This window comes from Gopherus evgoodei, chromosome 7, assembly GCF_007399415.2.
Source record: "Gopherus evgoodei ecotype Sinaloan lineage chromosome 7, rGopEvg1_v1.p, whole genome shotgun sequence".
Classification (NCBI taxonomy): Eukaryota; Metazoa; Chordata; order Testudines; family Testudinidae; genus Gopherus; species Gopherus evgoodei.
The window spans coordinates 65,794,206-65,815,790 of record NC_044328.1 but is presented as its reverse complement, the minus strand read 5'-3'; the positions used below and the strand labels follow the sequence as shown (position 1 = coordinate 65,815,790).

General features: G+C 44.3%; 1 protein-coding gene across 1 annotated transcript; it reads right to left on the bottom strand.

Annotated features, from left to right (window-relative positions):
* Positions 1-9,881: 9,881 nt before the first annotated feature.
* LOC115655432 (dual specificity protein phosphatase 26-like) lies at positions 9,882-20,849 on the bottom strand. The gene is made up of 3 exons (XM_030570869.1): positions 20,504-20,849; positions 15,298-15,515; positions 9,882-13,379 (listed from the first exon to the last, which is right to left on the bottom strand). Exons 1-3 carry the CDS (start codon positions 20,647-20,649, stop codon positions 13,168-13,170), a joined length of 576 nt encoding a protein of 191 aa, XP_030426729.1. The 5' UTR covers positions 20,650-20,849; the 3' UTR covers positions 9,882-13,167.
* Positions 20,850-21,585: the final 736 nt, after the last annotated feature.

The following is a 21,585-nucleotide window of genomic DNA, read 5'->3' as shown; positions in this document are numbered from 1 at the left end:
TGACACTTCAATTCCTCAGATTTGTCACCTACAAAGGACAGCTCAGGTTTAGGAATCTCCCTAATATCCTCAGCCATGAAGACTGAAGCAAAGAATTAATTTAGTTTCTCCGCAATGACTTTATCATCTCTAAGTGTTCCTTTTGTTTCTCAGTCGTCCAGGGGCCCCACCAGTTTAGCAGGCTTCCTGCTTCTGATGTACTTAAAAAACATTTTGTTATTACCTTTTGAGTTTTTGGCTAGCTGTTCTTCAGACTCCTTTTTGGCTTTTCTTATTACATTTTTACACTTAATTTGGCAGTGTTTATGCTCCTTTCTATTTACTTCACTAGGAGTTGACTTCCACTTTTTAAAAGATGCCTTTTTATCTCTCACTGCTTCTTTTACATGCTTGTTAAGCCACGGTGGCTCTTTTTTAAGTTCTTTTACTGTGTTTTTTAATTTGCGGTATACATTTAAGTTGGGCCTCTATTATAGTGTCTTTGAAAAATGTCTGTGCAGGTTGCAGGCATTTCACTCTAGTCACTGTACCTTTTAATTTCTGTTTAACTAACTTCCTCATTTTTGCATAGTTCCCCTTTCTGAAATTAAATGCCACAGTGTTGGGCTGTTGAGATGTTCTTCCCAACACAGGAATGTTGATGTTATTATATTATGGTCACTATTTCCAAGCGGTCCTGTTATAGTTACCTCTTGGACCAGATCCTGTGCTCCACTTAGGACTAAATCGAGAATTCCCTCTCCCCTTGTGGGTTCCTGTACCAGCTGCTCCAAGAAGCAGTCATTTAAAGTTTGAGAAAAATCAGGTCTTCAAATTTTCTGAGTGACGCTTAGCTTGTGTATAGGCCTCCATGTGGGAGAACAGATGACCTAGGATGAAAAGGTAAATTAAAATCATCAAGACCAGGGGTGGATTCTGACAAGCTCCATGGATCCACAAAGCCGGACCATTGCCTAGGAGTGGATTCTTGGTCCTATAATGTTTGGCTTCAACGTGTATGACCAGAGAGGATTATTCCACTGCTGACCACAAGAGCTAGGGTGGAACATTTTGCCAAGAGTTAACATTTCTGGAACACTTTGTCATTTCTGTCCATCCCTGCTGTCTTCTGACCAGCTCTTTTGATTATTTTGGCAGATGGGAGTGAAGCCTATGGATGGTGGTGGAGACTATAAGTTGTTGCAGGGAGAGAAGAAAGGAGGAGACAAACAAATATAGGGAAGGAAGAGAAAGTGAGACGGGGTGGGGGGAAAGGGCAGTGATTGCTGGGGTCCTACAGGTGCAATGCTTTCCCACTGAGTGATTCCCAGTGCAACAGTGAGGGACATAATAATGTTAAAACTAAGCTAAAAGTTCAGGTGCAAACTTTCCAGTGACTGATGATTTTAGATGCCTGATTTTCAGATAGTGAGTGCTCAGCATTTTCTAAAAACCAGGCTCTGTTAAGCTGTGTCAAGTTGGGCATTGTAACAGGGTATAGTGGCCCTTAAGGGAAAAAGAGTAATTAGGAAGGAGGTGGCATCTGCTGCCAGGCTACTCTGTTCAAAGTAGACTCTACTGAATGATGATGATGGGGACAGTTGGGGTAGACATGGGGAGAGAGAAGATTGTTCTGGGGGAAGACTGAGTCTCAGGGGGAAGACTGAGTCTCAGGGGGAAGACATGACTTTCTTTAAGGGCCCCAGGCAATGGAGCCTTGTAGCATAGGATGGGGCAAGGCTCCCCTTTCTCCCAGTCAATCAGTCACCAAACCAGTCAAGAAAAAGCCCTGGAAACAGCACAAAAAGCTCCCTGCTGTCACTGTGAGGAGGAGGAAATAGAGATGGACTGTTTGCCAGTGGACTCTACCCCCGGAGAGAAAGGGGTGACCTGGAGTGTCCTGCACAGGTAACTCTAGTTTGCAGCTAGCCCGGGAGGGCTGGACAAGAGAAACTTAAGGATCCTGCCACAAAAGAGAGAGACAGAATGGCTTGAAAACATGAGGCCTTAGTTACTACATAAAAGCCACATTTCACCCTTAATCATTGTGCAAACCTCCCATTGACATCTTTAGGGGTTCTGCTGTGGAAGGAGGAGAGCGCGGAGTCCTAAATGTACAGCCCAATCCATGGACCATTATTTAAAACAGAACTTGGACCTCTCCACTGAATGAAAGAGACATTGCTGTATTGCAGTAACTAGCATGTCTATGTAAGGCAGGTGGTAATAAGTGCTAGAGATTCATCACCTCCACCATTAGGTGACGCTGTACGACCACACAAGGAAAAAGAGACGTGAACAGGTTCTGCAGGAAGCACTTATAGGCCCTAATTCAGCGAAGGAATCAAACTTGTGCTTAACTCCAAGTACATGAGAGGTCCCATGGAAGTCAGGGGAATACTTACAAGCTTCAAGTTGAGCATGTGCTTATATCAAGCTTTTGGTTGAATTGCAGCCCTAATTGCTGCAGTTTTGCAGGCGACACACACATATAGTTAGCTTGTCACTAGGGGGTTGAAAAGGATTTGGGGTTTGGATTTTTTTTTTTCTCCTGGTCAGAGTCGGGGGTGTGTGAATTAAAATCTGTCTTCAGCGCTGAATTTTTAAAAGTTACCAAGAGCCAGTAAAGGGCACATAAAGAGCCAGAGATGAGCCTGCACCAAAATCCCACTCTCTACACGCCCTTGAACTCTGAAAGAGTTCAGCTCTAGTTCCAAGCTTTTCAGCTGGTCCCTCGAAAACCAGCTGAATTGACCACCTAGATCTGAAAGTGCCTGAACTTTGGGGAATTTTATACCAGAATTGGAACTTCCAACCTCTGTCCCATCTCTAGTAACTAAAGGTCTGTTGAGCTCTTATGAATAGATAGTTCCAGAATAGCTGCCAGTGAAGTGTATTCCCGAGCGTATAACTCATGCACTGAACTACCAGTGTACGTTTTTCAGGCTTGCAGCAAATTCATTTCTCTGGGTCTTTTCGTGATTCATTTCAGAGTGGTAGCAAGAAGGTGGAGGACAACTTCACACCAAAATCAAACAGGGAGAAGCAAGAAGAAAAGAGCCTTTCTGCATGCCATTATGCTTTCTTTCTGTTGAATGAATCTACTGCCTGCCCCGCCCAAGCTCCGATAGCATTTTATAAGCTTATGGTATATTTTGCTAATGACTCATCAAGCAGGAGTACACACTATATCTGGCACCCTTTGTGTTCAGCAGCAGGAGCCAAGTTTGTCTTGTGGGGACGGGACTAATCCTGTATGGTTGTTGCCCTCGCTACTGTAGTCCACATTTTACAGCTTCCCTATTCAGTCTCAGCTTCCCATTGGTTCACTTTTGTGGATTCAGAATTAACCCACTCATTCCTCATACACAGCTCTGCACAATTAGAACCTGATCCAGCAGAGTACTTAAGCACATGCTTAACTTTAATTATATGATTAGTCCCACTGGCTTTAATGGTAATGCTCACATGCTAAAACTTAAGTACATACCTAAGTGCATTGCTGGATTAGAGACTGAGCTGGGTACAGATTCTCCCTGTTCCTTTCCTCTGACACCCTTGCAAGTGACCAGTGCCAAAGGTAGAATCTTGGACAGAATAGAAAGACCAGTGCTCCAATCCAGAAAGGCAAATCCACTCCAAAAGCAGAGAGTACAGTGCAGGTTTTACTTAGTTACATTCTTTGGTCTCTTTTTGGCGGCAGCAGCAGCACCAAAATACTGTTGCCAAGCCTGCAGGATTGCTAGCCCACAACAAAGCCTGTGCCACCATGTCTGCACTGCTGTTGTGACCATGTGTGTGATGTAGAATCAAGTCTACCCTTGCTATAATCACACCTTCATTTGCAGTGTAGACATATTCTGTGTTACATATTCCGGATTGCTATCTGGGGGCAGCTTATCTACTAACTGTAGATAGGCGGATACAGACCACTCCTGGTAATCAAACCATTGGCACCATTTGGCAGAGGAGTAGTGTTTGCCTCCTCTGGAAAAAAAAAATCCAGGGGTTGTCTATATTAAAATTTGGTTCATGGCAAGCTGGGGCATAAGTCTACCTCAGACTAGCCTGCTGTGCACTAAGTGTTCACATGGACCCTGCTGCCACTTTAAAACAGGAGTAGTTTAAAGCACATTAGGGAACTTCTAGTGTACACCAACAGAGTCAACATGGACCCTTAATTCACAACAATCTGAGGTGTAAATCTACCCCGCACTATCCAGCTGCGCACTGTGTTCATCTAGACAAGCTCCAAAATGTAAGTGGCTGAGTAGAAGGATGGGTACAGAGAGAGTTATAGGCAAGGTGTTAATTCTTATCTTAAATCTGTATTTCATTTCTAGATGCAATGGTGATTGGTGCCCTAAGCAAGATAAATATATCTAAGGGTTCAGGGGGAGAAATGGAAGGTGTTTCTGAGCTCCAACATGGACATGAAAGACCACTCCATCCCCCCACCACTCATCACATTTGTAGCTGCGAGTTTCAGGACAAGCTACATGTTCACATCATCATCATCATCATCATCATCATGTTCCTATTACGCCTCTGGCATTTAGGGCAGTGATGAAGCTGCTCCACTCCTGTCTGTTTCTGGCAAGTCTTTCAATGGTTCCCCAGCTGTGCCCCAGGTTTTTCAGCTTGGTTTCCACAGCTCTTTGCCATGTTTTTGGGCAGCCTCATTTTCGCTTGCTTTCAGATGTGCATCTTATTACTACTCTGGTGATGGAATCCATTTCCATCCGAAGCACATGACTGATCCATCTCCAACGCCTCCTGGTAATGATGGTGCTCAGATCCTCTTGGCTGCCCAGTGTCAGTAGATTTTGGTTTGAGATTGTTCTGGGGCAAAAGATACGGAGGAGTCTTCTGAGACAGGTTGTATGGAATAAAGATGGTTTGGGCATGTCATACTTTCTCATTCCCCAGCATTCTGCACTATAAAGTAATGTTGAAAATACGCAGCTCTGATAAATCTTGAGTTTGGTTTTTGTATTGTATTTTGATGATTTCCAGAATCAGAAGGTGTTCCTGGCTTTATTGATTTTGTTCCAGATGTTCTGGCTTGTTCCACCGTCCTGGCTGATGGTGCTGCCCAGTATGTGAATGTTTCTACATTGATTAGAACATAATCCTCTATCCATACGGGTGATGGTAAGGCAATATTAAAGGTCATGATATCTGTCTTATTGCGGTTGATTTTCAGTCCAATTTGCTGGCTGAATGTGTTGAGTCAAGTTGTTTTTTCTTGTATATGGTGTTGGGTATGTGATAGGAGAGTGAGATCATCTGCAAAGTCCAGGTCTTTAAGGGATGAGAAGAATGTCCATTTAATGCCTCTTGGCATGTCTTCTGTTGTACGTTGCATTAGCCAGTTGATGGTAATGTTGAAGAGGATTGCACACATAAAACACTCCGATGTACTCTTGTTTTGACTTCAAAACTGAACTTACTGTGATCAACAAATTGAAATAGAAGCTTTTGATGATGTTGATCATATGGAAAAGAATTCCATATACCCATAGAATGTGCCATAGGCTGGACCTGTGAATGCTATCAAAAGCTTCTCAAAGTCTGTGAAATTTATGTAGAGTTGCTGTCGCCATTCTAAGCACTATTCTATTATGTTTTGTAGAGTGAAGATCTGGTCTGTGTATCCATGCTTGCTCTTTTCTGAGAACGCTATCAACTGCCTCTGACATATGCTAGACTGTGATTTTACACAATACTTTCCTTGGCACAGATAGAAGTGTGATGCCACGCCAGTTATTACAATCACTGAGAGTTCCTTACTTTGGTATCTTCACTATAACATGTTCCCAGTTAGACTATAATCCCATAAAGACCATGCTTCCTAGTTATGGTGACCAGACAGCAAGTGTGAAAAATCAGGACGGGGGTGAGGAGTAATAGGAGCCTATATAAGAAAAAGACCCAAAAAGAGGGACTCTCTCTATAAAATCGGGACATCTGGTCACCCTATTCCTAGTGGAACTTTAAGTATAGCAGGCGCTGCCATAATTTAACACCTTATTTTAGCAACCAGACAACTCAATTTCTGCCTTTCTCATTTTCCTGTACCTCTTTGATATCACTATATATAAATATTATATAGCAGTATAGAGAAGGTAGATGCGAAATTTTTATTCACTTATTTTCATAATAGGAACAAGGGAACATTCAATTAAAATGAAAGATGTCAAATTTAAAATTGATCAAAGGAATAGTTTTTCCTACAGGGGAAGATTTGTCAAAGGCACAAATGGGAGTCTGTGGAGGTTTGGCACCTAACTACTCTTCATGCTTTTGAACCTCACCCCACACCCCACCCACATTGCTTAACTAGCCAGGGGAACTAATTGCTACAAGATATTATTTGTATTATCATAATCATAGGAGCCTGCACCCTGGATGATGACCCCAATACAAATATACAAATACAGAACAGAAAGATAGTCCCTGCTCTGAAGAGCTTACAATCTAAATATGACAACAGATGGATACAGACAGACCCATAAAGGAATACAAAGATGCACTAAGACAATATTGGTCCACATGATGTGGTGGTCTGAGCACATTAACAGCCTAACCAGTGTCAGGTTTTTGTGTAGCCTGGCAAAGGGAGAGGTTTATGGTAGGATTTGAAGGAGAATAATGATGTGGCTTTGCGGATCACTGAGGCCAAGCGTTTGACAGGCTTCCAGGAAGGACGGATAACGAGACTACTCACAGTTGTTTCTCTAAGGATTAAAGAAGCAAGAATTTTGGAAAGAATATGTTTCAGGGCATAAGTAAATCTCTCGTGTAACTATACAAGTCCAGCTGGTGAAAACAATCTCAGAAACAATGAAATGAGTTACGTGTGAAGTGCTGAGATCTCAAATGTGAAATTATGCAGAAGGGAAAGAGGCTGCAGTAGATAAAAACAGCCCATTGTGTTATCAGGGGTGCACTTTGCTTTTGATGAATGCTAAAAGAACCTTTAGCCTTGGAAATAAAGAGGATAATTTCTCTCCAGGCAATGGCTGCTCGTGCAAGTCATAAAACAACCACACCGGAGCCCTAATTTTATAGTGCTTTTTAAATGATTTTGAAATGGTCCAGCTGCTTTGTGCCACAGTGACACAAGGCAGAGATATTCACACTGCCGATTAACAAGCATGCATACGCCTGCCCAAGATGCTCCCAGCAGGCAGTCTGCAGTAGCTGTAATACATATGGAAAACTGGTACCTGCCAAAGTTGATGGATCACAATAATCTCTTGGTTAGACCAGTCCTGTGAAGTTGCTTTTCCACCAGACACCTGGATATTGCGTCTTGTTTGAGGCTGATTTGTGAGCCACAGGTCATGCATTGCTTGCAATTCTTGTTCTATTTTAATTTGTGACAGGTTGCCAACTATGTGTGTCTCTTAGGCCACACTGTCCTTGAATAACGGAGCAATTTGGATACACTGGGCCTGATTCATCCCTGGGTAACTCCATTGGTTTTGTTGAATTGACACCAGGAATGAATTTGGCCCATGAGTTTAAATTCATACGTTAGCCAGTTTCCGTCTGTATAGAGGTGCACACAATGCAGATGAGTGCTGCTTGATACAGCTCGGCTAAGGTACAAAAATCCTGACCTATAACTCCTTCCTGCTATTCCAACATTGGTCTTCCAGGATTTCAGTTTAAGTCAGCAGAGGTGAAGAACAGCCTGGTAGCCCACTTGCCCCACCTAGCCATGATGGCCCAGATTTTTATAGGTGTCTAGGCGTTGCCGTGCTCAGTGTCACTTGGGAGTCTAAATTCCCTCAACAGTCAATGGGAGATAGACACTTATGCCTAAATCCCTTTTGAAAATGAGATGTAGGCTCCTATGTTAGTTAGATGTCACACCACTGAGCACAGCAACACATATGTACCTTTACAGATCTGGGCGGCGACTACATTTTTCCCATGCCAGTTCCAAGATGGGAACTATGGGGTCAGGGGATGGGGAGGGAGAATGGGGAATGTAGCTGATCATGTGAATTTGTGGCATCATTTGTATTTTTGTTATCACTGCAGTTCTCTGTGTCTTTGCAAGGGGCTGACGAGGGAAATGAGAGATGCCTGTCTGCTGGGTAAGTAGCAGAGCTGGGTGAAGTGCCAGTCTTGCTTTGTATGGTGTTTGTTTACTATAAAAATGCAAATTAATCTTCTCAGACCTCAGATTTTCTCACACTGCTGGGTCCCATGCTACTTGTGTCAATATACTCAGGAGAATTTGGGGTTGAAATGATGAACCTCTGGGATAAAAAGAAGAATGTATGGCAATTCTATGTAGGATGCTCAGTAGCTATACAACTGTGAAGTGTTGGATGGGATTTTCAAAGGGGCCAATGCCTAATTCTTATTGGACTTCACTTGAGCTGGACAGCTAACTTTGCTTTGATCTGCCAGCCATGATCTGTAGCAACATTGTATTTTGTGATTGTTCCACTTGGTTTTTACTCATTCTGTGGTCCCCAATTCAGCTTTCGTTCTCAGGCCCCTATGCAGCAGAGCAGTTCAGCGTGATCTGTCCAAGCACTGAAGCAGGTACCTAATTTGGTGGAGCAGGTGTCCATTTCTCACTGAAGTCGATGGTGTTTAAGTGCTTGGCTGACAGGGACTTCGGACCTGGGGCCTCAGACCTTAACTTGCAGGCGTAGCTCATGTACGTTGTGAAGTGAGGATGGGCAAGTGGTTGTAGAAAGACCCAAACCACACTCCCATCTAACTGAGCTGAGTCAGAAATATTTTAAGGTTTGATTTTGTTCAGGAAACCAATTACATTTCTGTCTGTTTATCTAATACAAGCTACCCTTTGTTCTGAATTTAGTTCAGATGAATGATGCAAAATTGGCAGGTCTGGAAACTGAAGTCCTTTGTTTCACTGCAGAATAGCTACAGCATGGGCAGTGGCAGTGCATTCTTTCTCACGTCGCCTGGCTGATGCTTTTCAGTTATTTTCTTCTGGGACGAGAGGGGAGTTCAGTCTCCACAGATTGTGGGGTCTTTGGCCTCTCAGCTGGGACCGCCAACAAGAGTGAACATTTAAGCTCTAGCACTGGTGGTGGTTTCAGCAATATGGACATTTGCCCAGTAAGAACTGGAGCCCATCACCTTATTTTCCATAGGCTACCACACAGCCATTGGATCGTAAGAGTCTCTGGTTACTACCACCTTGGCTCACCATTGATCATGACCACCTTGAAACGGCACCAGTGAGGACAATGGATCTGTATCCCATCCCTAATTAAATGTTTAAAAATGCCCTTTACCCCCCCACTTCCATCCTTTGGGCCTGTGCAGACTGATCACTCAGGGACTCGTTTCATGCCTTCAGGGGTGATGAACCAGAGGGTTGAAGATATTTGGCTTTTCTTCAAAAGACAACTGGCCCTTCATCCTTACCTAGTCCTTTCCTCTGCCTCTCCCACCCACTCACTTACTTTTTCCATCCACAGATCCTCCCCACAGCTGCACTCTGCCTGTGCTGCTGTTGGAGCAGCATCAGGCTCTCTAAACTAGGTGCTATTTCTTCAGAACGCCTGGTTGTGGTGTTTTGGGGATCACCCAAACCAGTAAGGTTCTGTCATCTTGGGTGCCTTCATGCTATGCTGCTGTGTCTTAGAGCCCTGACACCACTTGCCAGACCACGAGTCTAAAGATCTTACCCTGGCTTCCACCACGAGCCTGGTTACTCTTTGCAGGGTGACTCCAACAGCCTTTCTGGTCTCGAGTCTCACCAAAGCCGTCTACCCCAAGTTAATTACCAGACACTCCGACTTTTTCCCTCTGGTTCATCACCCCCGAAGGCATGAAACGAGCCCCAGAGTGATCAGTCTGCACAGGCCCACACAGTCTGCACACCAGAGATCTGCTTGCGGTAAAAACAAACAAAAGGTTTATTTAAGAGAAATATCACAGATTCAAAGCTGAAGTCGGAAAGAAAAGCAAACACATATAAGTTACACAGAAAATAAACATAAATACACAATTTCAGGCTTTATGCCTCTACATTAGACAAATCCCCTTTTCCAATATGCTACCTATTGCCTCTGAAGAGTTTCCTGGCTTGCCACTGGTCTTAGAGGGAATTTCATGGATAGCTTCCTGCACCTCAGTTTCTGGATAAAAACTTCAGATAAAGTTTAAGGGCTTCCACTCCCTTCCCCAGCCTCCCTGCCTTTTCCCCTTCCTCTCCTGGCATGGTGACTCATGGTTATTTAGGGTGGGGAAATTCTAGCCAAGATGTCTCTGTGTTTTCCTATTAACCCTAACGGCCCACCATTGTCTGCTCCTGGATTGTACAATGCTAGGTGCTTGGAGCTAGTCTTGTCTGGTTGGGGAGGCAGCCCCTCCCTGCCTGCCTGCTCACTCCCTGTTGTGAGGTGGAGCTGAATGTTTCAGCACAGATTATGATCACCATTTCATATCTACATAAATACATAAATTCATAACCACAGTCCATATAGCTCATAATGACCAAGTTTTGAATGTTACAAGCTTTGGTAAAAGACCTTACTTGAAATATTTTTATACACCGTAACACTGTGTGATTCAATTGCTTGCTCTTTTGGGTTCTGCTCTCCCCTTAGGGTGTCGGGACCCTGACTGTCAGAATGATGTATTTTTGTGGTGCCTCTGAGCCAAGGCAATTCTACAAAATATGGGATCACAACACAAAAATGGTCAAGGAAGTTGAGATGTGGCGGTAAAAGGGCTGGGATCAATGGAAGGTCTGAGGATTATAATTTGTTTACATAGAACCATCGGTGTGTCTGGTGCTTTATAGATGAAAACAAGAAGAAATCTCTGTCTTAAGGGGCTTATGTCTTATGGGACAGAACAGCTGATAGTGACAAGGAGGATTTGGGGAGCAAAAGGGTTGGGGCCAGGGAGAACACTCCTTGGAAGATATAGACTCCCAAAGGCAGCAACCAGTGCTTGTTTTTTTTGGTGTTTGTTTTTTAACATAATGACATGTAAAGCTATTTTTATTATAGAGAGGAGGCTACTAACTGGGAAGGACAGCTGCATGGAGTGGGATTGGCTGGGGAGCAGTTGGCATCTGGGCAATAGTGTCATCGCTGGTGAATCTGTAGTTGGTTTGCATGGCTGTCATGGCTTGCAGTGGATGGGAAGTATAATCCATCTGAAAGCCTAGATGTGTAACTGACTCATCAATTCACTTCAGTTTTATGTGAATTAAAGCAGGAGTTTGAAAACTGATTACAGGGCAGAGAGGAAAGCAGGTTTTGCTGTACGCAGCTTTCAGGTCATTCTTCAAAGAAGCATTGATAAATGTCAGGAGCCAGTAACCCCAAGATCTCTGTTTTAAACATTGTTTTCTACGTCTGAGAAATTCTCCTGCAATAACCAGATGTATTTGCAGCAAGGCTGACACTGCCCTGATCCTCATCAAATGAGAACAGAGGCCCTTTCACCTGTTTTTTTTAAAGAAACCTGATATTTGCTGAATGGAAAAAAAAAAGTCACTCAGATAAAACTGTCAAAAGCAAAGCTTTCCAAACCACAGTATAACTGTATACACGTTCCAAATAAATGAAGTTTCTGCATTAAAGTGACACTATATATTTTTCATAGCGTGCCTAACAACTGTACTTAGTTGCTCTGTGAGGGTATTAAAACACAGACAATGCAGAATTACACAAGAATTCTTTGAAAAACAAGAACACTCTTCGTAACCAAATATATCCAACAAACCAAGAACCAGACACAGGGCTAGAGCAGTTGCACAATGCAGACTGCAGCAATCTCCTGATTTGATGGACAATCAGAAGGTGTTAGCTCCAGGCTATATGTGGGCCAACCCAGCCTCTTCCAGGGAAAAGTCCACAAGAGAAGAGAGAAAATTCCCTAAGGTTTCCTGTCAGTTGTGCCTAATAGAATGTGGGGGAGTCATCCCAACCTCATAGATCCTAGTGATTCATGGGAAAGAGACTCCCTTCCGCCTCTGCATCCTTGTGTGGTTTTCTGTGACGTCACAGCACTGGTACTGGCAGGGTCTCCCTGCAGCTGCTGAGCAGCAGGCACAGAAAGGAGACAGTGAAAGTGAATACAATTTAATGCAGAAATCTGGGCAGGCTGCTGTGGATGGTGCCAAGGAGCATATGGCCACTCCCCAGCTCCACCCCTAAAGCTCCATGAAATCACAATGAAGGGGTTTCTATAAGGTGTTGGAGCAGTGCCAAAGGAGAAACAGCCAGCAAAAGAACTACCCATGGAAATACCCCCTGGTGAGTACATGGAGATTGTTCCAGGCCCATGTTAACTAGGGATGAGTCAGGTTGTTTGACATTTCAAATCCACGAGAAGCCTGTGAGTTTGCAAGTTTTGGTTCAAATGTGAATGTGATGAGGTTTGCTTTCAGCTAAGGAGAGGCTGGAAAAGGAGTGGAAAATGGGAGAGAGGAAAAATATCCCTAAGGGAAAATGAAACAGACAATGAACAGAGTACCAAGAAAAATACAGAAGAAAGGGGAGGACGGAGTCTCTGATTTGTAAAAGATGTAAGTACAGTGCACTTGTAACTTGCAAGGCGTCCACTCAGGCCAGCCTAGCATTTGATAGATTTTTCTGTCCTTAATAGAGAAAAATGCTGTCATTTACAGAGAAATTCATTCCCTGTTTCCTTCTTGAATTGACTCTCCCTTGCGGGAGCAGGGGTGGGAAATGGGGAAGCCATGGGTTTAACCATCTCTAATATCAGCTAAAGCAAACTGCACCTGATCAAGAGTTAGGGTTGTTGCAGGGTTCTCTTCAGCCAGTATTACTGTGAAATATGGGATCAATCCCAGAAGGGCAGCATATACAAATGGAGAGTCAACAGGTGACAGTTAGTTCACTGCTTCTTCTTGGAGACAGGTCCAAATCACAAATTTGGATTTGGATTTTGACCTTCCAAAAGATCAGGATTATTCAGATCAGGGTTAGGGTTAAGCCAGTTTGAGACAGAGAGAGAGAGGAGATAAATGTGAAATTCAGAGCCAGATTCAAGTTCAGATTATGAGATTCCCCCATCACAAAATGTGGGACAGGGGTAGGCTTTGGTACTAGAATTTTGGTTCAGATTCATTTAATCTTTTTACTTCCTTTAACACTTTGGGGCACTTCATATTTTATAGTCACTATTGATCTTCCCCCACCCCCATTATAAGAGCTCACACAGGTTTGTCTTGTCTTGCAATTCAACATCTAGGTCATGTAGCTGTTTCAGGAACCCTTGGTTTGGTGAAATGGCTCGGTGCTGGATGACACATTGGACAGCATCGGTCAGTGAGAAGTGATGGTAGATCATAAGGTAAGCCAGCACCAAGGTGGCGGATCTGCTTTTACCAACAACACAGTGAACTAAGATCTTTCCTGAAAAAGAGAAACAAAGATGAATTGTGCTGCACCAGTCTGCTCAGAAGTGTCACTATGGGTCTTGGGCCGCTCAGCACATTGATAATGGATTGCCCTAGTTTTCACCTCTTGGACACTGCTTTGAATACATCCTGGGTCAGTGACCAAAAACCATTCTAATGTGATAGTTATTCAACTTCCAGTATATGAAATAGGTCAGGGGTCTCGGGCAAGTTAATTCTGGACTACTCTTACTAAATAGAAGGGGCAGACTTTAGAGTCCACAAGATATTATGTATCTCTGAGGTAAATTCCCTCCTGATTAACATCATCTTCTATGGAGTATGGCCCCTGAGGCAGAAAATCCTCTCAGAGGACAGGGGAGGCAGTGCCGGCAGAAAGTAGCCCCAACCTACCTTCTCTTAACGGTCTTAAAAGGAGCTATCATGGCCCAAAACTAAGCTTGTGGTGGTTGGAGAATTGGGTGTGTCTAGGGTTGCTGGGAGGTGTTTATTCAGCACATCCCTACTGAAGCCTCTGTCAGAATCTACAACTGCCTTCCCTGGTGGATCCTTTTGAGGGAGGGTACGGGGTGTGTAGGGGTAGGGGGCAGACAACACTGCCTGCTTTCTTCTTTGAGATGAATCTGGTCTGAAGTGCTGCCCACCATTGACTCTTGGAGGTGCAGTTGATGCTAACTGGGGTGACTCTAGCCCTCTAAATAGTACAGTGATCCATTCCATAAATGAACAGTAATTACTGGTCATGTTGGTTTGTGTCCTGATGGATTTGTAACAGGAGGAAACAGCATGACCCTAGACCTTGTCAATGGCTCGTTGACACATCTCTCTGTGATAGCTAGTATCACAACATCACCTTATTGCAACATCTGCTCTTGGCTGTTTTGTAGCCAGAGACGGAGTGATTCATGTGCATTTGCTTTCTGATGAATCAATGCAGAACACTGGTGCCATCATATCCCAGCTGCTATATATTAACCGCTTTCTAAACTACATCATCCTCCATAGGCCTTTTTCCTTCTGTTCAAAAAAAGGGAAGCTGGCCTAGTGATTACAAGGGGGCCCATGTGGAGCCTGGATGCCTAGCTTTGCCATTGACTTGTTCTGTGACTTTGTGTGTACTATTTAACCTCTTGGTGTCCCATTTTCCTCCCATCTCTAAAGGGAGACAGCCCATCATGACCCTGCTCGCCCAGATGAAAGGATCTGCAGGTCTATAGTAGGCCAGTTCCTGGCTGGGACCAGAGGGATGAAGAAAGGTGCGCCCTTCTGGCCACAGGAAGTTTAGGGATAACCAGAGATTTTGGTTCTGGCTGCATTGAGCATAGCTGGGTTTCCAGGGGAGTGAGGACATGAGAACCTTAACCCTGAGCTAAGAATGAAGCTCAAGGATACAGTTAGGAAGAGGCCCAGGGAACAAGTTGCAATTAATTGGCTTGGGCAATACGTGGTGGCTCTTTACTGGGTTCCTGGGCTGGAAACCCAGAGTAATGGGCAGGCCTGGGTTCCCCTACTAGCTACAGGTAAAGTGATGTAAACCCCAAGAAAGGGATGGAGTTTATCTGGGAGCCTGAACAAAGGGCTGAATTTAAAGGGCCCAGAGCCAGGGCTGAAGACCCTAGTGTGAGGACAAAATAGCCCATTTATTTATTGGACTCTTTAATACCCTGGAAGGGGTTCATTCAGACTTTATGACTTGGCCAGAGGGCCAAGCCATTGAAGACACAGAAAGGCTGGCCTGCGGGGGCCAAGAAAAGGACTGTGATACCACACTCTGCCACTTGGAGGCGCTCCAGACGTGAGTGCGCTGTGGGAGTGTGTCTCCCAGTGGTGTTGGGTAATGTTTGTATGGCAGCTGATGATCCTGGGATAAAAGGACTACATAAGCACAGAGTATTATCAAGAGAGGTACTTACCATTCAGAGCACTCAGTGCTTTATTAATGTACTCTGAGGCAGGGTAGAAATGCTCACGCAGGTTAAAATCAGTTGAATCTTCTGCAGCTATTCCACAATAATGGATTTCTTGGCCATAGAAGGCTTGATCTCCTTTACTTTCCCATGTGGAATGTGCAGCATTCAGTACATGGGTGATGCCAAGTTTCCTCAGTTCTTCCTTGTCATGTGCAATCAAGCTACCAAGAATTAGGTATAAAAGGTCACAAGGAAAAGTATTAAATGAAAGAGTTTGATGTGGTCAAATCCCTGATGCCTCTTATTGAGACTGAATGTCACTGAACAGTTCAGGGTCTGTTACACTTGGAGATCTGTTTGCATGGCACAACACCAAGCATGAGACAGAAAATTGTGATTTCTAATCTGATGATCACATAGGAGCTGCACATAGAAAATATGCAATTGTATGTAAATATGGAAAGAGATTTCATGTTTATGAAAATAACCTCCTCTCTCTCTATCTGTGTAAGTTCCTATGAGTTTTAATGAGAATTAAAAGCCCAATCCTGAGAGATGCAAAGCTGCCTTCATTCCCACTGAAGTCAAGGGGTTTTGTTGGCCCTGAGTGCTTGACAAGGAGGTTCACTTCACAAATGGGTTCAGCATCTCCCATTTTGAAAGGACATAGTCAAGCTTTTAGTTTAGTCTGCAGCCATTTTGTCTCGATCTGTAATAATTTCCGAATGCATTTTTGCAGGAGTAGGGGTGTTAGCCCACAGAACCTGGCTAAATTCCAATGGTTAATTACATTCTGCCTGCTTAAAATTCAGCAGCTAGATTCATTTGTGGATGGCATTCTTCATGTTTTGCCCTGAACTGTTGTGCAGCATTCCTTTGCACTGTTCAAGGCCTTCAGCCTTCCACCCCAAAGGGCTCTGCATTTCACTATGGGTGATGCATGTACATCAATGTAACAGTCAGTTTGTTGAGCATTTAGGAGCCTCTATGATGAACAGCAGCATATAGCAGGCAGCCATTAGTATTCTGCTTTTAAGGAGAGAGGTTCAGGTTGTTTGCACAGTATAAGTTAAGAAATTTGGAGGCTAGCTTTAAAGATGAAAAAAGCTTTATTAGCAAAATATAGTCTTAACTCTAGATTGTTCTTTCATTTCCACTTGCCAAGCAGCCTCCTGAGTGATTATACAGGTCTAATTCCCAGGAAACAGGCCATCAAAACTGTAAATCTATGATAGCGCTACGGACTACTGTACCGTATGGCACAGTTCAGATGCTAATTAATCTCCACTGACATAGCCTTGCTCAGAAAGGGCCTGATCCAAAGCCTATTGAACTCAATGGAAAGACTTGGCCTCTAACTTCAAAGCCCTCTATTTCTTTCTCTTTCCCTCCTAAGAAGGTGCTTACTCCAGAGAATAGTTGATGCTTGTGCAAATGGTCCCATTGATTTCAACAGAGGGGAAAAATCCTGTCTGCAGTTCTTGATACATTCAGTTAAACTCTGTAATTTTGCTTTTTACTAATTTCAATTTTTAAATAACTCTGTGCTCTTCTTCGATGTTCAAGATCTGCTGCCTTGCTCCGCTGCTCAGACCTTTCTGCTGTTGGATCTTTGCAGAGCATACACAGACATTGTTCTCAACTGTGAATGGAAACCAAGGATTTTTTTTAAATACTCTTGAAAGAATACAGATTTCCACTGATGTTATTAAACCCTTCAACAAAATAAATGCATTTTAAAATAAAAATGCAATGAAGATGGCCACCAATTATGGCATGTCGCCAGCATGACAAGGCCTCCATTATACCATTGCAGGATCACTGGCCTCAAATCCAACAGGTCTGGAAAGCAGATCAGAACTCATGATTTGCACTTGCAGAATTTGAAACGTAAAGTATTGTTTCAATTTTTAAAACATATGGTCTTGTTTCCCCAGCACATGCTTGCTCATTATTTTATGCTCTATTTGTTTATTGCTAAGACTTCCAGTTTTCAGAATATAATCACAGGGAAATGTGGCTAAAGAATCACTAGTAGCTCCTTCCTTCTCTTATGGTAATTATCATGATTATTATGTCCAAATATTTAAGCCTGTTGATGGTGCCAGGAGACCTGTTTGATATAAAAACAGGGTTCTAGACTTGCACAGTTGGCAAAATTAATGTTTCTTTATGCATCAGAAAGAAGCAAATACAGGGTGAAATCCTAGCCACCCTGCACAAAATTCATGTCAGAGGGCTTTGTGCAGGTGACTTCTGTAGAGCTGGAAAGAAATCCTTCTCTCCCAGTTGTACAGCCCCTAATGACACTTCTCTATTACAATTCCAGATCAGGAAGCCCTCTGAGCATGGAATGTTTATCAACCCCAGTGGGACTTCTGCATGCAAAGGGCTTTCTGGGTAGGGCCTAATTTATCCAGCTTTGAAATTTAAATGCCTTGATCTAGCAAATATTAAGCATGGGAATAGGCCACTGGGACGAAGCATGAAAGGAACATACTTAAATACTTCCTAAGCAGTAAACACTTATGTTATCTTTTCTGGATTTCTGCGGCCAACAGTGCAGATTGTATAGTTGATTATTTTAAAGTTATAATGCAGAGAATTCGGTGTGTGTATTTAAATAAGATAAGAAATTTTGCAGTTAGGGAAGAGTTGAGAAGCAGCATAGAAAGTGTTAGAAAGGTTAGAGTCTTCTGGGGGAGCTGTAGGAAAGGGTTAAATTGGGCGTATAAGAAAAATTTCATCTATCTTGAGGCCTTGATTCAGTAAAGCACATGTATAACTTTAAGCACATTCTTACATCTTATTGACTTCAATTGTATTTAAGAACATACCTAAAGTTAAGCATGTGCTTAAGTGCTCTGCTGAGTCAAGGTCTAAGAATGGGATAGCTACCACAGCTCCAAAATAGAGCAAAAATATCCCCAAAATAACTTTGTAACAGGCGCTTGTAGGTCCAGGTGGCCTAATGATTGGTGTGCCCAACTTCCAACCCTTTGTTTCCTTGATCAAGGTGCCTCAGTCTTTCAGCCAGTTGGGGGTAAGGGTCCCAGACCCTCCCACTCCATCAGGTCCCATCCCAGGGCCCTGTGTGAGTTGACTCCTGAACAGGGGGCATTCCAAGGAGGGAGTCTAAATCCACAGTCCTGGGCTACTTTAGGGTTTCCAGGTGTCTGGTTTTTGACTGGAATGCCCAGTCAAAAAGGGACCCTGGTGTCTCCTGTCAGCACTGCCGACTGGGCTGTTAAAAGTTCGATCAGCGGTGCTGCAGGTCTAAGGCAGGCTAGTCCCTACATGTTCTGGCACTGCGTTGCACCCCGGAAGCAGTCAGCAGGTCCGGTTCCTAGCTGGGGAGAGGTGGGGCACGGGGCTCCTTGCACTACCCCCACCCCGAGCACTGGCTCCAAACTCCCTTTGGCTATGAACCATGGCCAATGGGAGCTGGTGGGGTTGTGCGTCTGGGCAAGAGCAGCATGTGGAGCCTCCTGGCCCCCGTGCCTAGGAGCCGGACCTACTGCTGGCTGCTTCTGGGATGCAGTGTGGAGCCAGGACAGGCAGGTAGCCTGCCTTAGCTCCACTGCACTGCTGACCAGGAGCTGTCTGAGGTAAGCCCATGCGCCAGCCCTGAGAACCCCAAACCTGGAGCCCGTTCCTGCATTCCAAACCCCTCATCCCCAGCCCCACCCCAGAGCCTGCACCTCCAGGTAGAGCCCTCACCCCCCTGCACCCCAACCCTCTGCCCCAGCCCTGCATCCCTCCAAACCCAGAGCCCCCTCCTGCACCCCAAATGCCTCATCCCCATCCCAGAGCCCCTACCCCTTCCTGCACCCCAATCCCCTGCCTCAACCTGCAGCCCCCTCTTGCACCCCAAATCCCTCATCCCTGGCCCCAGTGCAGAGCCCACACCCCCAGCCCAGAGCCCATATCCCCTCCCACACCCCAACCCACAGCCCCCTCCCACATTCTGAATCCCTCGGCCCCACCCCTCAGCTTGGAGCCCCTTCCTGGACCCCAAATCCCTCATCCCCAGAGCCCACACCCTGAACCCCTCATTTCTGGCCCCACCCCCAGAGCCCTCACTCACTCCTGGACCTCAACTCCCTGCCCCAGCCCAGTGAAAGTGAGTGAGGATGAGGGACAGCGAGCCACTGAGGGAGAGGGAATGTAGTGAGCCGGGCCTTGGGGAAGGAGTGGGGCTAGGGTGTTTGGTTTTGTGCAACTGGAAATTTGGCAATCCTAGTCTGCTTCCTACCAGTGTTCCTTCAGCTGGGACATGGCCCGTATAGTCCAATTTGTTGGGGTGGCTTGCCTCCTCCCTTGTGGATCTTGGGCCACATCCTTCCATGGTCCCAGGCTCCTTCAGGTGGGCCGGCTGTAAGTTTGGTGAAACCAAACCCCACAATGTCTCTGGTGTGCAGTCACCCAGTTACTGAAGGCACGTAGCTCTTCTCTGCAATCTCCCTTTGCTAGGGGACAGAACATGCTCCATAGTGGCTGACTTGGCCTGCAGGCTAGTGATCCTTCCTTTTAGGTCGGACTGTAGCTAGCTCCTGCCTCTTTACCAGTCAGCCCTGAATTGAGCCAGGCTCTCTCCTTTTCTACCCGCCCCAGGTCTGGCATTGCCGGCAGGCTTAGCTGGGCCCAAAGGCTATCCTTAATCCCTGCCATACTGGCAGGCAGTTTCTCTTCTTCATCACAAATTTATTAACCAAAAGTAATGGGTCTGGTTTGATTAAAATATGGTTATATTTGTGAGCAAAAAAAATCCAGCTGAAGATCAGTTTGCTCTAAAAACAAATTTTAGAGTGTTAAATTTTTTTAATGTGAAAATATCCATTTCATGGAAATCTGTTGAAAAACAAAACATGTCTCATGAAATGAGAAATATTCTATACCAAATTTAGAGAGCTCTGTGTCTCAGTTGTCTGCACAATTTGAGACTTTACTGTTTGGAACATTTGTAAAATCCATTAAAAATAATTGTAATAATTAAATATAAAATAATAAGGAAAAATATTGCATGTGGGAATTCTTTTCTAACTGTGTTCTTTGGTATGGTAAGTACTTTCTTTAGTGTGTAATGCACACTCCAGTTCTAATCTAAAAGTCAATTTAAAAATACTAGTTTTACAGATATCACCAAGTAAAACAGTGACAGCTTACATTGACAATCATAAAGAATGGCTCGGTTTCAAATAACACTTACATATCACCTATGTACAGGTTAGGCCACACTTCATCCACATGATTTAATTCCATCCTGCAGCTGTCCAAAACATGCTCCAGCTCTTTGACAGGAGTGGCAGATGGGAAACGCTGATGGTTTGGAAGGTTCTGACCGTCTTCAGACATTGACCCTTTGGTTATGTATTGATTTAGCTTATCTGAGACCTGGTCACACACGGTTGCTGAGGAATTAATAGTGGAGCTCCTGTTGAACTGTGCTTTCTTTGCTGACACTTGATGTTTCCAAGCAGCTGGATTTCTTTAAATATGGCAGGCCTTATTCCAGCCCCCCGATTCACTTGGCGTCATGTCAGGGCCGAAATGGAAACTTTAACTGACAACACAAAAGTATGCAATAAACAAGTGTTAATCATGTCCGAAGTAAACAATGTTACTGCAGCTCAGAGGAGCAGCCAGAGCTCTCTGCAGAAGAACTGTCATTCTACTCCAACACTGTTCTAGTATTAGTGGTAGTCAGCTAAAAACAGGGAGACCATTCATTTTAGAGAGGTCCAAAATAAACAAACTTCAGTACGTTTCCACTGGAGATTTACGTGACTCTATCTAGGCTAAATACAATTAAGAAGGACTAGTCACCACTATGCTTACAAGTTTCTGCATCTTTAACAACAAAATAATAATTAACGATCACAATGAGCTTTGCTGAGACTGAAGTAACCAGAACCAGGCATGACACCCACCCCATCTCATCACCCAAATGGAAATGCAGGAAACTCAGTGGAACGGAGAGCCCCATCACCTGTGTTTCTGACTCCATCTCTCGTGGTTGGTGAAGTTTAACAAAGCACAGCTTGCTCCCATCATAACAAATGAGATCAGCTATGCCTCCTTCCAGGAACTTCCAAAGTCCCTAAAGACCGTGAGTGTCTACTGATTCCTGAACTTAACCACTGTATACAATGGGGAAAATGTTTTGGCCAGCACAAGAGAAGCAGCCTGCTTTTCACCAGCTCTTGTCTAATGCAGGAGCCAACCTAACCTCCTTCACTGTGGAATCCTATATAGCCAGGGTCCCCATCAACAGGGCAACCATACAGGGTT